Below are 14,301 nucleotides of genomic sequence, written 5' to 3'. Positions count from 1 at the left end.
TGACCCCCACATAGAACAACCTCACCCAGAGGGCAACAGACCCCAAGATAGCTTTGGCGTAAGGAGGTAAGAAATCAATAATGATACACACACACACACATGCACAACACACTAATGAGAAAGGAAAGTAGGAAAACACCCAACACAAAAGGTGTAAGATGACATTATAGAGTCTTCAGATGGAGATAATAACGCCAAATATCAATGGCTTGAACTCAGGCATTAAAAGACTGAGACTAGTAGACTGGCTTAGAAAACACAACCCATCAATCTGCTGCCTACAGGAGGTACATATCAAAGCTACAGACAAAAATACGCTGAGAATCAAAGGCTGGAAAAAGGCATACCAAGCAAACAGCAATTCAAAAAAAAGCAGGTGTTGCAGTTCTAATCTTGGATAAAATTGACCTCAAAGTGCAAACTATAAAAAGAGATAAGGAGGGACACTATATAACACTTAAGGGAATGGTAGACAAAGAACCACTAAGCATTGTAAACTTATATTTCCCAAATGAGAGACCCGCTGAATATGTCAACAAGAGACTTCAAAAGATGAGAAAAGAAATCACAGCCTCAACAATTATAGTGGGTGCCTTCAGTACACCGCTCCCTGAGAAAGATAGATCACAGGTAGAGAAACATAAAAAGGGGGCTAGAGATCTAAACACTACAATTAGACCTGACAGATCTTTGCAGAGCTTTTCATCTACAAAAAAAAAAAATTCACATTCTTCTCAAGCTCACATGGCACATATTCAAAGATAGACCACATGCTGGGGCATAAGGCGAACCTATATAAGTTTAAGCACATTGATATCATACAGACCTCTTTCTCTGACCACTATGCCATAAGGCTGGAAATCAACAAAAGGAAGACGAAAAAAACAAGAGCAAACAACTGGAGGATGAATAACTCTCTACTGCAAAAGGAGTGCGTACTGGCACAGATCAGAGATGAAAATAGGAAATTTCTAGAAACCAATGAGAATGAGCATACAATGTACCAAAATTTATAGAAACAGCAAAGGCAGTTATGAGAGGAAGTTTCATAGCAATACATTCACACCTGAGAAAGGAAGAGAGAACCATGATTGATATGCTGGCACAAAATTTACAACTAGAGCAGAGTCAACAACACAATCCTACTAATATCAAAAGAAAAGAAATAATAAAAATCAGGGCTGAGATTCAGGGGAGAGAAAATAAGAAAACTATGGAAAATTTAATGCTGCAGTGTAAGATAAGATAAAATAATTATTTATAAACTATCAAGGGAGCAGGGGGAAGGGGTAGCGGGGAGGGAGGGGAAGGGGAAAAAAGGAAACCGAGCTGATTCCAGGAACCCAAGTGGAAAGCAAATTTTGAGAATTATGAGTGCAACCAATGTATAAGGGTGCTTTGCTCAATTGATGTATGTATGGATTGTGATAAGAGTTGTATGAGCCCCAGTAAAAAGATTTATTTAAAAATAAGTTGGGTCTTTGAAAGGATAAACAGAATTGACAGACTGCTGGCAAACCTAACCAAAAGAAAGGAGGGAACAAATATCAATAGCAAGAGTAAGGGTTGAAAGAGGGGACATTACAACAGACCCTAATGAAATCAAAAGGATAATTGCACAGTGCTATGAAGGATTGCATGCCAATGAAATCAACAACTTGGAAGACATGGACAAATTCTTGGAAAAACAATCCCTCCCTAGACTATCCTCGATGGAAGTCAAGTATCTCAACAGACCCATAGCAATAGAAGAAATAGACAAGGTTATCAAGGGATTACCACCAACAACAAAATCTCCAGGATACAAGATCAACAAACAGTCCACCAGACTGTTATACACATTAGATAAGACCACAGAAGAGGAAATAAAAAAGGTGGTACCTTTCACAATAGCCAAACACAAATTGAAATATCTAGGGATATACCTGACTAAACAAAAGATCTATATGGGGAAAATACAGAACACTATTACAAGAAACCAAGAGCGACCTCAACAAATGGAAGAATATTCCATGCTTGTGGATTCAAAGACTCAATATAGTCAAGATGCCAGTTCTGCCAAAGGTACTATATAAATTTAATGCAACCCTGATACAATTACCCTCATCTTTCTTCAAAGAAATGGAAAAACCGATTACTAACTTCATATGGAGAGGGAAGAAGCCCAAAATTATCAGAGAACTACTCAAGAAGAAGAACACAGTGGGAGGGCTTGTGTTACCCGACTTTAGCACATACTATACAGCCACAGTTGTCAAAACCGCATGCTTTTGGTACAATGACAGATACTCAGACCAATGGAAAAGAGCTGAAAACCCATAAGTAGAATCATCAACATACAGACAATTGATCTTTGATAAGGGCACAAAAAATATCCTTTGGGAGGCAGATGCCCTCTTTAACAAATGGTGCTGGAAAACAATGGAAATTTAGCTGCAGAAAAATGAAGGAAGACCCTTATCTCACTCTCTGCCCAAGAATAAACTCAAGATGGATCACAAAACTTGAAGTTAAACCACAAACTATTAGGGCCATCAATGAGAGAATTGGGATCAACTTGAGAACTATGGCACATGGGATACATAGGCTATCAGAAATAGGGACGGACACAAACACAGAGGAGGCACAAATTGACAAATGGGATATGTTGAAGATAAAACAGCTGTGTACATCGAAAGAATTCACCAAGAGAGTAATTAAAGAGTCCACAGACTGGGAACCCATCTATAGCAATGACACATCAGACAAAGGCCTCATTACTAAAATCTACAATACTCTGCTAGCTTCCAAAAAGAAAAAAAAAACTAATTGCCCACTGAAGAGGTGAGCAAAGGACCTGAACAGAAGTTTCACAGGGGCAGAAATCCAAATGGCCAACAAACATGAGAAAATGTTCCCGATCTTTAGCCATAAGAGAAATGCAAATTAAAACAACAATGAGTTACCACCTAACACTCTCAAAGGTAACCCAATTCAACAAATCAGAAAGCAACAAGTGTTGGAGGGGCTGTGGGGAGACAGGAACTCTCATCCACTGCTGGTGGACCTGTAAGTATGTATAGCCACTATGGAAATCTATCTGGTGATATCTAAAACAGATGGAAATTGAGTTACCATACGACCCAGCAACCCCCTACTGGGCATATACCGAGAAGAGGCAAGAAACAAACCAAGGCCAGACATCTGTGCTCCAATGTTCATTGCGGCACAGTTCACAATTGCAAGGAGTTGGAAAAACTCAAATTTCCATCAACTGACGAGTGGATTAAAAAGCTGTGTTCTATACATACAATGGAGTACTATGCATCATTAAAAAGCAGCAACGAACATATGAAGCACATTGCGGCATGGGAAGAACTGGAGGAAGTAATGCTAAGTGAAATAAGTCAAGCACAAAAGGACAAGTACAACATGAGTCCACTGAGGTAAATTTTAAAAAATGCAAAAGGGGCATAGGGAAAAAGTTACTGTATTCAAACATTCCTGGGATGAGGACCAGGTAATATGGAAGGGACCAGACAAAATACACAGATATACATGGTAGACAACTAAAAAGGAGGTGGGGAAAGGAAAAATAATAATAAAAAAGAAATGGGTAGCGGGGGCCCAAGGAATGAACTCACCCAAGGGGAGGGTATTGTTTATATCTCCACATGGAAAGAGGGACCAGACTTCAACCCAATGCTCCAAGATGTGAATGCAACATGACAGCGTAGAGTATGGAACCAGTGGAGAGGTCTGAGGGTCTGGTCCCAATCCAAACTACTACATGGATACCTGCCCTTCACCACAGAAGAATTTCTTTCAAAGGACAGCATTGAATCTGCAGCTCTGAGAGAGGGACATATCTGATCAGAGCACTTGGGAGCAGATGAAGGGGGAGGAGGAGAGAGTGGAGCACATCCTGGCCCACCAAGTATTGAGGACGATGTTCCTGATTAGAGCAGCCAGTCCACAGAGAGGACCACATGGTCAGCCCCACTATGAGACATGATTCCCCTCACTGACCCATAGCCTTATAGGGGACAATACCAGAGACACAGTGTGGGAATTGCGGTCGATCTGATCCCACCACACCGAGTAAAACACTAAGGAAGTGCAACAGAACAGCAAGGGAATAGAGCTGCGTGGTCCCCAGGGAATGTTGAAGGTGGACATTGGGGCCAGGGCGTGGTGCTTCAACAGACTGGACTGGAAAACACTCCTAAAGCCAACAAACAGTCCTTAAACTAATTACAAGCTTTTCTTTCTTGTTGTGTTTTTTTGTCATTGGTTTGTTGTTTTGTTGTATATTGTTGATTGGTTTTGCTCTGTATTGTTTTTGTGCATGTTGTTATCTCCGCAGGTCTGTCTAAATAAGATAGGCTGGATGAACAATCTGGAGGAGAAAACAGCACTGACAGTTCTGGGGTGACATGGGAGAGGGGGAATTGGGGGGAAAGGTAGTGGTGTTAACAAACCCAGGGACAAGGGAACAACAAGTGATCCAAATCTGTGGTGAGGAGGTTGTATGAGACCTGGTAAGGCATGATCAAGGGTACTGTAACCAAGAGGAATTACTGAATCCCAAATGAAGACTGATCATGATAGTAAGACAAGAGGAAAGTCAAAGGAAATAGCTAGGAGGCAAAGAGCATTTATAGAGGTCTAAATAAAGGCATGTACATATGCAAATATATTTATTTATGAGGATGGGGAAAACATCTATGTGCATATATTTATAGGTTTAGTATTAAGGAGCAGAAGGCCATTGAGCCTCCACTGAAGTACTCCCTCAATGCAAGGATACTTTTTTCCTATTAAATTGGCAATCTGTGATACTCACCTTCCTGACACAACCGCTGAAGACAAAGTGGGTGAATAAGCAAATGTGGCGAAGAAAGCTGATGGTGCCTGGCTCTCAAAAGATGTAGTGTCTGGGGTCTTAAAGGCTTGAAGGTAAATGAGTGACCATCTAGCTCTGAAGCGACAAAACCCACAGGAAAAAAGAACACCAGCCTGTCTGTTCACGAGATGCCGAAAGGATCAGTTATCAGGCATCAAAGAACAAAAAAATCATATCATTGTGTGCTCACCTCCATGATAATATCGCTGAAGACAAATGGGTGCATAAACAAATGTGGCGAAGAAAGCTGATTGCGCCCGGCTATCAAACGATACAGCATCTGGGGTCTTAAAGGCTTGAAGGCAAACAAGCAGCCATCTAGTTCAGAAGTAAAAAAGCCCACATGGAAGAAGCACACCAGCTTGTTGAACCACAAGGTGTCGAAGGGATCAGGTATCAGTGTGGAGTGGAGAACCCAAAGCCTATTTATAGGCCACTGGACATCCCCTTACAGAAGGATCTCGGGGAGGAGATGAGACAGGGTGCGATGTAACAATGATGAAAAATACAACGTTCCTCTAGTTCCTAAATGCTTCCTCCTCCCCAACTATTATGATCCCAATTCTACTTTACAAATATGCCTAGAGCAGAGGATGCACACTGGTTCATATAGGAACTGGAAATGCAGGGAATCTAGGGTGGATGATCCCTTCAGGACTGTGGTGTGAGTGGTGATACTGGGAGGGTGGGCTGGAAAGGGGGAACTGATTACAAGGATCTACATGTTACCTCCTCCCTGGGGGACAGACAACAGAAGAGTGGGTGAAGGGAGACATTGGACAGGGCAAGATATGACAAAATAATAATGTATAAAATTATCAAGGGTTCATGAAGGAGGGAGCACTGGGGGGGGAGGGAGGGGAAATGAGGAGCTGATGTCAGGGGCTTAGGTGGAGAGCACATGTTTTGAGAATGATGCTGGCAATCAATTGTGCTTTACACAATTGATATATGCATGGATTGTGATGAGTTGTATGAGTCCCTAATAAAATGATTTTAAAAATTAAAAAATAGAGAAGGCTGGGCAAGATAGAGATAAATATAATAGATTCACCTCACACATTTCTAAAGTAATATTCGATAGTTAAAAATTATAACATCATCTGACATAGTTCTCAAACGTATGTTGACCTAAATGCCCTACCTTCCAGTTGATCCCAACTCTACATAGTCCTAAATCAGGTTACTCAGACTTTAAATCCTTATGGGATCAGGCAAATTCTACTTTTGAACCACAAAGTTTTAGGTCAGCAGCCCAATGCCTAACTCACAGTGCCACCAGATCTTCTTATAGTACACTGAGAAATACTTGAACCATTTATATGTTAACAGCACACAGGGGCCTACATCGAAGTTAGGTAGCTGCATTTCATGGAAAGGGGTGAAACATTGGTATCACTAAGCTGTGACAAGTTATGCATGTGTATTATTGTAACTTGAACAATGACTAAGGAGACCGCACAAGGAGCTATACTAAAAAACTCTATCAACCGATCTAAATAGGATTCTAAAAAGCATTCAAGTAGTTCACAGGAAGGCTATAAAGGAGAAGCAGAAACAAAACACAAGAAGAACAAATGGTAAATAATAAAATAGCAGATTGAAGCCCTAACATAATAGTGATTGCTTCCAATGAGAATGGTCTAAACACACCAATTAAAAGACAGGCACTGGAAGAATGGATACAAAATGGGACTCAAGTAGATGCTGGCTACAAGAGTGTGCCTTCCACCATAACAATGTGAGTGCCTTGACAATCCAAGAATGCAATGTGCTACAGCATGCAAGCAACACAAAGATAAGTTAGACTGCAAAGATAATTACTAAGGACAAAGAAAGGCATTACATACTGACAGAAGATTCAGCCCACTGAGAAGGCTTTGAGATCCTACATATTAATGCAGCCTATAACAAAACTTCAAAATGTGGGAAGCAAACACGGGTAGATTTGCAAGGAGAAACAAATTCACAGGGAGATGTGGGAACTGGACTCCAAACAGCTCTTCCTTTCCAGAATCTCACATTCCCTACACTGGACTCAAAATTTAAAATGATCAACTTGCCAGAAGGCATGGAGCACAGGCGTCTCCACTGCATAGGGTCTCGTTGGAGGTAGGACTTGTCCTATTTCCCATGCTGAGGGGGTTTATTGTTCCAACCTGGCGGATAAACACATGCGGGGCTAACTGAAGGGCAGAGGGATAAATGGCTTGGTGAGCCACACTTCTAGTTCTTGGGTCTCTTGCTTTGTGATGGCTGGACCATGGTGAGTGATGTTATAAACTTGGAATGTTTTCTTGATGTGCACTTAACCGTTATATAAAACTCTCATACACATGCGTTTCTGTGGATTTGTTTACCTAAAGCACCTAGAGTAACACACATGCCCAAATTCATAACATCTCTCATGGTGCGTGTGGGCTGATGGATTTCTGGGTGAGTAGGTCTTCCAGGGGGAAAGCTAGTTCATTGTGTCCCACACAGTCTGAAACATGGGCTATGAGAACTTTATGAACATGCTTGGTTTGTTCTGGTTTGCTTGTGTTGTAGGCCTACCCGGGAGAGTGAGGATGAGGATGATGAGGAGAAGAAGGGCAGAGGGTGCTCGCTCCAGTACCAGCATGCCATGGTCCGGGTCCTGACCCAGTTTGTGGCCGAGTCACCTGAGATGGGTCAGCTGACCTATATGCTGGGCCCTGACTGGCAGTTTGACATCACAGACCTTGTGACCGAGTTTATGAAGGTGGAGGAGCCGAAAATTGCCAAGTTACAGGATGGGAGGACCCTGGTCGGTCGGGAGCCAGGAATAACCACTGTGCAGGTATGACCATCCTGGCAATTGTCCAAATACTAGTCTGTACTGATGCACATGCAGGTGGATGCTAGTGTGCTGGTGTGTGTGTGTGTGTGTTTTGGGCTCTTACATATGGGCTTTGAGAAAGACTTTGCTCCCAAGCTCACTCAGGTTGCTGTCAGGCTCCAGTTTCCTACACCAAGACTGAGGGCTCTATTTCCTTTTGGTCTTTTAGCTGGGGTCAACCCTGTGTTCCCAGTGGCCACCCACATCCCTTCTCATGTGGCCCCTTCCAGCCTCACATTTAAATTCAAGCATCACACCCTTCTCATCAAGACTTCACGCAAGAGAAAGCACTCTGCTTTCAAGGGTCCATGTGATTATTTCAGACTGACCGGGATGATCCAAAGTCATCATCTTGTGTTAAGGTCAACTGTGCCACGTGATGGCTGAGTGATTTCTCATTGTGTTTATCGGTTCTAGGACATCTTTAAGGAGACTAGGTGGTGGAGTGATTAAGTATTTGGATGCTCTTCAGACCCACCAGCCTGCTTTGTGTGATGAAGGGGTAGCCGGCAGCATAAAGATTTCAACCTTGGAATTCCCATAGGACAGTTCTACCCTGCTTTACAATGTTTCCATGCATCAGAATCGACTCAGTGGCAATAGGCTAGGTTTGGAGCATCTTTGAGGGTGGCATTGCATACATTTGGCCTACACATATTCCTCCCCAAGTTTTATGTTCTAGTCGCCTTCCTTCCAAATTAAGTTAATTAGGAAGGATGGAACCTTCGGATGTTAAAACTCTCCTACTCTGTAATTGGCTAATCCAGTAGTGACATGGCAGCCCACACGATGATCAATATTGTTCCATAATGAACGTCTTGCTGCCCACGGGAAGGCACATGAGTAGGAGGAGTTGACAGCATCCCGTTCTTTTAAATAGTTTCACAACAACTCTGCTAGTTTTGAAGGATAAATAAGGATTCTTGATTAAATGTTACGCTTTGCATGCCCAGTGCCAAGATGGATAATTTTTAGTGTCTCTAAATGAAATCAAGCTCTTCTCAGAAAACAGACTGCTAATAATATCACATGAGTCAGCAGAAGGGAAATGACCCGTGTGGTCTTTGTCATATTCCTCATTCCAGTGGGCCAAATGTAATTGCACCATAGCTTGGCCCTTTCCAAAGGGGCCACCAGGCCATAGCAGTTAAAGCACTTGACGGCTAACTGAAAGGTCAGTGGTTCAAACCCACTGGCCACCCTGTGGGAGAAAAAGGTGGCCATCTACTTCTGGAAAGGTTTGCAGCCTTGGAACCCCTGTGGAGCAGTTCCCTGCTGTCCTGCAGGTCACTCTAAGTCAGGTTCAATTGGGAAGTGAATTGGGGGTTTGGTCAGCACTTTCCTTAAACCTTTCTGTAAGTGCGTTCACCTAGCAGAGATTCCGAGGACGCCTTGTTGGACATGTCGATGAAGGGATTTAAAATGGTTTTGTGTGAGCCGCAGAGAGCTGAGCTTTCTCATCACCTTTCAAGGTCCTCTCGCCCCTCTCTGACTCCATCCTGGCTGAGAAGACCGTGATCGTGCTGGATGACAGAGTCACCATCGCAGACCTGGGCGTGCAGTTGGTGGCTGGCTTGTCCCTGTCCCTGCAGCCTCACAGAGCAGACAGAAGAGCCATCGTCACCACTGTGGCTGCACAGGACGTTCTTCAAGCCCCACAACAGGTAAGATTCCCAGGGGCCCTGTGTCTTCTCTCTTGATGATCAAGCTCTACAAAGGCGATCAACAGAGCATGGCAGCTGGGACTGGAGGTTCTGGAAGCTTCTCACTGCTTCTTATCTAGTGTGTCTTGTCTGAGAAAAGGGCTCAGCCTCTGGGATGACGTTTCCTATTATCTATGGATTGACCACGTGTTCTCAGACCCTTTGATTTGCAGCAGGCTTCTGTGTGCCAGTCTGCTGCTAGACCATGACTGGAAGATGGTCACCTGAGTGCACTTCTTGCCAAAGCAGGTGACTTTTGATTGTTGGATGTTCCACTTGAGTTTCTTGAACAAGCATGGCCAACAGGCACCAAACTGTTTATGGCAACTATTGTCAGTTCTAGAACTCTCTTCCATCTGCAAATGTTTAGCAAGTTATTTTTACATGTACTGGGGTCCCTGTGTCTTTTAAGCAAGCTGGCCTCCTAATGCATCTTCCCCACGTGCTCACTTCAGCCATGTTTCACTTCCTCAGCATTAGATTCCTAATGAAGAATGTTCAAAGTGATAATATCTTGGGGAGCAGCCTGATTAGTTGCACCTGAAATTGATCCACATTGATTTCCTGGTTTTTCAAATGCTTTTGGAAAGGCCTAAGTCAAATTCTGTTGTCTGACATGCAATAAATTAATATATACTTTAATGTATTCATTGAGTTACGTTATCTGTTCCTCAAACTAGTATAGTTATTTTTGATGATGATTCCTGGCATGCCAGAAACTGTGCAAGATTATAAAAGATAATATTCTTCCTAGCCCATACATTTAAAGAATATCATCTAAGAAGTCCTATATATGTGTGGAAAATTGGACGGTACCTCTTTATAACGCGATGCTTTGGTTTCGTTTTTCTTAGGAAGCAATAGTCAGTTCTTGGATTTTGTTCAGTGACGGTTCGGTGACACCTTTAGACATTTATGATCCCAAGGATTTTTCGGTGACTGTCTCTTCATTGGACGAAATGGTGGTGTCTGTCCAGCCAAACCCTCAGTCCCAGTGGCCGGTCATAGTTGCAGAGGGCGAAGGGCAAGGGCCCCTGATTAAGTTAGAAATGATGATAAGTGAACCTTGTCAGAAGACCAAGAGAAAGAGCATCCTTGCCGTGGGCAAAGGAAACGTCAAGGTCAAATTTGAACCGAGTCTTGGTGAGCCCCGAGGTGGGACCAATGACATCGAGGGCATCAGTCGGGAATATAAAGACCACCTCAGCAATTCCATAGAGCGGGAAGGGAACCAGGAGAGGGCCGTGCAGGAGTGGGTGCAGCGCGGCACCGACAGAAGCACAACCCCGCAGTCTCCCACGGATGGGAAGGACACGAAGGGACTCAGGGGTGGTGGCCCAGACTCCTTCACCAGCTTCCCCACTCAGGGGAAGTTACCAGCGCCCCACAGTCCCAGTGACCTTACCGTGACCTCAAGGGGGCTGACTGACCTGGAGATTGGCATGTACGCCCTGCTCTGTGTCTTCTGTCTGGCCATCTTAGTCTTCTTAATCAACTGTGTGGCATTTGCTTGGAAATACAGACACAAAAGGTTTGCCGTGAGCGAGCAAGGCAACATCCCCCATTCTCACGACTGGGTCTGGCTTGGGAACGAAGTGGAACTTTTGGAGAATCCCGTTGACATCACACTCCCATCGGAGGAGTGCACGACCATGATTGACCGGGGGCTGCAGTTCGAGGAGAGGAACTTCCTTCTGAACGGCAGTTCCCAGAAGACTTTCCACAGCCAGTTACTCAGACCCTCGGACTACGTCTATGAGAAAGAAATGAAAACTGAACCCATCAACCCTTCGGGCCCTAAGAGGAAGCGAGTCAAGTTTACTTCCTACACCACCATTCTTCCAGAGGATGGGGGCCCATATACCAACTCCATCCTGTTTGACAGCGACGACAACATTAAGTGGGTCTGCCAAGATATGGGACTGGGGGACTCCCAGGACTTTAGAGACTACATGGAAAGACTGCAAGACCAGATGTAAAGTCCTTTCTTATGTTTGTATTCACCTTTATGCCTTCTGTTTTCTGAATGGTGGAGCACTGAGATCGATCAGCAATAGGGGGTGACTCAACAAAGCTGAATGTGTGGCTGTCTGGTGGCTACTTGCTTTCCCAGCACGTAGCAGAGGTCAGGAGAGCTCACCTGCCCGGCTGTAGGTGGGAAATGCCTGTAAAACTGATCCTAGGTAGGTAGGTACCTGGGGCGGGAGATTCTAAGACAACCATTTGCTATCCTGCCTGGTACGAGCACAGGGCAGCGATAATAACCCTGACCCCACAGACAGACAGACAGACGGACATTGTTAGTCATCTCATGATGAACGGCCGTTTGGAATTAGAAATGATTTGGGTGTTGATTTTTCTATTCCTAGACCTTTTAAAGCACAGTGGACACTTCTTGCCCTTGGCCTGGGATCAGACCCTTGTGAAAGTTACCTGAATGTCGCGTTCCTTATTCGTTCTGAGCCCCGCTCATTATTTTTGTGGACATTCGCACCTGTACCCAGTTCCTTTGACCTCTGGCATTCCCTTTGAAACACGCAGAGGACATGTCAGTGTTTTCCTCTGAGTTTTACTCACTGGGATTTGCCATGTTGTGTGTTGCACCCTGAGCGTCAGCTTTTCTCCAGTTTTCCAGGGACAGTCACCCCTGAAGCTTCTCCTCGCCCTGGGATTCTCTTCTTTTCTGTGTTGAGCATTCTCATAGCAGACATGGACAAGAGGCCGTACCTCGATATTAATCGCCTGTGAGAGAGCACCCTGTCTCCACCCTGTTCTATTCGGGAGCTTGAAAATTTTGGAGAAAAGCCGTAGATCAAAAATTTTATTTTTATCCTCTGCTTGTTGGACATTCATAGGGGAACCCCTGGAAGGGCAGACCTGAGGGCAAATGTCCCCAAACAGCTGTGCTGATGCCAGTGCTTTGTGGGCAATACAATAATACAATTTGTGATTCAAACTCGAATCTTAAGAGGAACCTTGACAGATGCAAAAGAGTAATCGCCTGGGAAGATTAGCTGCAGACTAAACTTTCCATTTTCCCACAACAACAACAAAAATTTTTCAACAAGTAAGTAGAATGATGTTTCAACTTCAGAGCAATGAGAAATCCATCTGTACAATCTCCCTGTCCATCCTCCCCACCCCCCACACATAATCCTTAGTTGTGACTCTGGCGAGATGAAAACCTTCGTAGGGAGCGCACTGATGGACGAAAGCAACGGGCTTTCTCAAAAATAAATAGTCATCAAAAGAAACAACTGCTCCAGAGCGCAAGAAGCAGTTGTTATGAAAAATTACAGCGATCAGAAAATCAAAATGAGAGCGAGAGAGAGAAGGCACCATCCCTGCATAAGTTTTAAATAGAAAATGTTATTTAAAGAACAGCATGAGTGGTCTCAAGTGAAGCAAGACTTGTAGAGCAGGGCATGTGACCACACTGTCATTTATGTATTCAGCTGGGGTCGCGAGAAAAGTCAGAAAGGGGCCAAGATGCCGTGCGGTGAGCTTGGGAGAGCCGTTTCCCTCTCTGAGAAATCGAACTTTAGGGAAGCTGTGCCAGAAGCCCTCTGATGAGGGTTCATGACCTCAGGTGACTAATGAGGGAGCTATTCAAATGGTGGGGGATCAGCTGGACACCACAGCACAGCCACCACCCTCTCCCTCAGGGTCCCAATGGCATTGGCTGCCCCAGAGTTCTCCCCTGTGGGTCTCCTGCCCAGAGAGCACCCCCTGAGTGTCACAAGTGCAGGTGTTCCAGGTGAGGTGGGTCTGACCTCCAGGGGGAGGCCCTCGCATGGTTCTTCAGATTAGCAGCGAAGAACGGAATATCTCAATGCGAATGAAGCCCGGAGACTCATGGCATTGAGCCCCAAAGGGATCTCTAGAGAGAGGAACCCACCTTGTAGGATGAGCTCCTTCGGGCCCCCCTAAAGAGCCCCACCCACTGCTTCCCAAGGGGTTTGGTGGGAGGGATCTTGTGCAGATCAGAACATACGAGGGGGCTTCAAGAAGTTCCTGGGGGAAATTCTATGATCTTTGCTTTCCATTTTTCCATGAATTTCTGAAGCCCCGTCATAGTTACCCAAGTATATCCTGCTCCTGCTTTGTGATCTTTTACCCATGGGGTCCTCAGCCTCTCAGACAGTGGAGACTTGGTTTGAAAAGAAACCAAGAAACCACAGAAAGCAGGGGTGACACCCACTCAGCCGACGACCTCCTGCTGGTGAAGGGAGGCCGGGGGCAGGCTGTTGTTCTTTGGGAAGGCAGAAGAGGGCCATGGAGACAGCAGATGTGAGCTTTTGCTGCGAAGTGGGTGCGTGACATGGTCCAGGATTGTTGGAAGGTGGCCCTGGCTTCTGAGCAGAGCTGGAGAGTGACGTTGGCCCTGAGGATCCCTCCAGTGGGCCCGGTGAGCTCCCTCCGAGTCAGAGCCTGTGGGCAGTCAGCCGTCTGTATGCACGCACGTTAAAACGCAGCCCTTTCGAAATGCAACGCAACTGGAAGGGCTGGAGAGAGGGGGCTCCTTTTATCATGACACACACACACACACACACACACACACACCCTCCGTGTGTGAACACTGAGGAGCTAGCGATTAAGACATTTCCTGAGAAGCCACAGTGACACGCAGTTACTCTCAGATTCGTCACTGACATGTGCAGCTCCACAGAATCTCATTGATGTTCGATCCGCTCAAAGCATTTCCTGCTGACTGGAAACCATGAGTTCTCGCACCTTGTTTTCCAACAAGTGACTGGGACCAATAAGCACTATGCCCTGCCCCACATTCTAAACTCCAATGTGGGCACATAGATTATGAAGCCTGGGAACCCAGTTCCTGGGGGGCCGTGCAT

The 14,301-nt window shown here is 44.9% G+C and overlaps 1 protein-coding gene across 1 annotated transcript in view; it reads left to right on the top strand.

Annotated features, from left to right (window-relative positions):
• Window positions 1-11,518, top strand: part of TMEM132B (transmembrane protein 132B) — a 200,549-nt gene extending 189,031 nt beyond the window's left edge. The window contains exons 6-8 of the mRNA XM_075534627.1: window positions 7,436-7,706; window positions 9,218-9,409; window positions 10,303-11,518. Coding sequence (XP_075390742.1) covers window positions 7,436-7,706; window positions 9,218-9,409; window positions 10,303-11,427 — 1,588 coding nt within the window. The 3' untranslated portion in view covers window positions 11,428-11,518. The remainder of the gene's footprint in view (window positions 1-7,435; window positions 7,707-9,217; window positions 9,410-10,302) is intronic.
• Window positions 11,519-14,301: the final 2,783 nt, after the last annotated feature.

Source organism: Tenrec ecaudatus, chromosome 16 (genome assembly GCF_050624435.1).
Source record: "Tenrec ecaudatus isolate mTenEca1 chromosome 16, mTenEca1.hap1, whole genome shotgun sequence".
In the NCBI taxonomy this organism is placed as follows: domain Eukaryota; kingdom Metazoa; phylum Chordata; class Mammalia; order Afrosoricida; family Tenrecidae; genus Tenrec; species Tenrec ecaudatus.
Note: the sequence above shows the minus strand (reverse complement) of the source record. Positions and strands in the feature narration are given on the sequence as shown.